At 34.4% G+C, this 2,738-nt stretch overlaps 1 protein-coding gene across 1 annotated transcript in view; it reads left to right on the top strand.

Moving 5' to 3' along the window:
- Positions 1 to 2,738, top strand: part of LOC102022970 (olfactory receptor 4S2-like) — a 27,626-nt gene that overhangs the window by 5,093 nt on the left and 19,795 nt on the right. The window contains exon 2 of the mRNA XM_005412135.2: positions 1,066 to 1,117. Within this exon, the coding sequence (XP_005412192.2) occupies positions 1,066 to 1,117 (52 nt within the window). The remainder of the gene's footprint in view (positions 1 to 1,065; positions 1,118 to 2,738) is intronic.

Below are 2,738 nucleotides of genomic sequence, written 5' to 3'. Positions count from 1 at the left end.
CACTTTGAAGATATCAATATGTAATACAACAAACATTGTTAATTCCCTACCACTTTGCTTGTAACTCTGTACTGTCTGTACTGTTCCTTTGCTATTTTGTAAAATATTTTCTGTCTGTTAATGTTTTCCTCCTTTTATTTTTAAAATAAAAAAAAATAAATAAAAAAAGCAGCAAGGAACCAGGAAATAACAATTCAACAACTGCAAGATGAAGCACAGAAAAATAATGTCAGATTAATAGGTATCAATGACACAACAGGCATCAACACAAATGACATAAAAATACTATTTGCAGAAATAATAGCAGAAAATTTCCCAGGCACAGTAAAAGAATCAGACATCTACTGAAGCATATAGAACTCCAGTTAATCATAAACAAAATAAATCTACACCCAGACGTATAGTGATCAAGATCCCGGAAACTCAACAGAAGCTCAGAATATTAAAAGCTGTTAGAGAAAAGAAACAGATCACCTCTAAAGGAAAGCCTATCAGAATCACGGCAGACTTCTTAGCACAAACCATCAAGGCAAGAAGGGCTTGGAGTGAAGTATTTCAGGTACTGAGAGAAAACAACTTCCAACCCAGATTGATGTACCTTGCAAGGCTCTCTTTCAAATTTAATAGAGAAATAAAATATTTTCATGATAAAGAACACCTGAAGAAAATCTTGAGTGCCAAATCAATCCTACAAAGAGTACTAAAAGATATTCTAGAAAGAGGTAAAACAGACCATAACTTCAAGACCAACAGAAAAGAACCATCAAGCAGAGCAAAAAAAGAGGATCCAACAGCAGGAAAATAACCTGACCAAAATAAATCAGTACATATGAGTTATAGCAATCAATGCAAATGGTCTCAATGCACCAACCAAAAGAAGCAGACTAGCAGAGTGGATCAAGAAACAAACTCCAAGTATATGCTGTACACAAGAAAAACATTTAACTCAAAAGGAAATTCAAAGACTGAAAATTAAAGGATGGAAAACAATACTCCACACAACAGGAACCCAGAAAAAGCAGGTGTAGCTATTCTGTTTCCAGACAACGTGCACTTCAAACAAAGAACAATCAAAAGTGATAAAGAGGGGAAGCTTCAGGAGGAAGACATAACAATTGTAAACATTGATGCACCAAATATAGGAGCACCTACCTATCTTAGACAAATTCTAACAGACATGAAAAATGAAATAAGCAACAGCACAATCATAACAGAGGAGTTTCACACACCATCATCACAAAGAGATAGATCAACTAACCAAAAAATTGAGAAAGAAATAACAGAACTTAACCAAAAGTGTGAACATATGGACTTAGTAGACCTTTTCAGAGTGTCTGCCCAACAGTATCAGAATACACATTCTTAGCTGCACATGGGGTGTTCTCTAAAATAGACCATATGCTAGCACATGGAACTGGTTAAGTAAATGCAAAGAAATTGAAATTATCCCATGCATACTATCAGACCATAGTGCCATGAAATTGAAGATTAAAGATAAAAGAAAACACAAAAACTCCATAAACAGTTGGAAATTAAATAATATCCTCGTGAACAACCAATGGTTCACAGATGAAATCAAAGTTGAAATTAAACACTATTTACAATCAGATGAAAATGTAGATATAACCAGAGGAACGTGTGGGATACAATGAAAGGAGTACTCAGAGGGAAACTTATAGTGGTGAATTCCCACCTCAGGAAAACAGAATAACAACAAAAAGTCTTATGCTACACTTCAAGGTCCTAGAAAAAGAAGAGCAACTCAAACCCAGAGCCCAAAGAAGACAGGAAATAATAAAGCTCATGGCCGAAATTAATGCAATGGAGACTAAAAACAAACAAACAAACAAAAAACAACAAAGAATTAATGAATTGAAGAGTGGGTTCTTTGACAGAATAAATAAAATAGATAAACCTTAGCCAACCTTATCAAAAAAAGGAGAGATAAAACTGAAGTACAGGCAATAAAGAATGAAAGGGGTGCAATCACTACAGATCCTGAAGAAATTCAGAAAATTATCAATACTTACTTTGAAAATCTTCAGTCTCATAGGATGGAAAGCACAGAGGAAATGGACAGATTTCTACATATATATGAATTATCAAAGCTAGATTAGGAAGATATAAATATTCTGAATAACTCAATATCAGCCAGTGTAATTGAGAACATAATAAAAAACTTGCCAATGAAGAATAGCCCAGGTCCTGATGGATTCACAGCTGAATTCTACAAGAAGTTTACAGAAGATTTAACACAATTCTTCTCAAACTCTATAATGAAATGGAAAGGAAAAGAATTTTCCCCAAGTCATTCCTGGAGGCAAGTGTTGCCCTGATACCAAAACCAGAGAAACACCCAACCAAAAAAGAGAACTACAGACCAATCTCCCTAAAGAATATAGATGCAAAAGCTCTAGCAAACAGAATGCAACAAATTATCAGAAGATTATACACCATGACGAAGTGGGATTCATACCAGGAATGCAGGGATGGTTCAATATGTCCAAATCAATTAATGTAATACACCATGTCAATACAGCCAAAGACAAAAATCACCTGATCAACTCCATGGATGCAGAAAAACCCTTCAATAAAGTCCAACACTCATTCATTTTTTTTTTTATTTTAGAAATAAAAGGAGGAAAATACTAACAGATCGACAATGTTTTACAAAATAGCAAAGGATCAGTACAGACATTACAGAGTTACAAACAGAGTGATAGGGAATTAACAATGCT

Source organism: Chinchilla lanigera, unplaced genomic scaffold, assembly GCF_000276665.1.
Source record: "Chinchilla lanigera isolate Chin_1 unplaced genomic scaffold, ChiLan1.0 scaffold00149, whole genome shotgun sequence".
Taxonomy (NCBI): domain Eukaryota; kingdom Metazoa; phylum Chordata; class Mammalia; order Rodentia; family Chinchillidae; genus Chinchilla; species Chinchilla lanigera.
The sequence above is the reverse complement of the archived record's forward strand: the minus strand, read 5'-3'. Positions and strand labels throughout refer to the sequence as shown.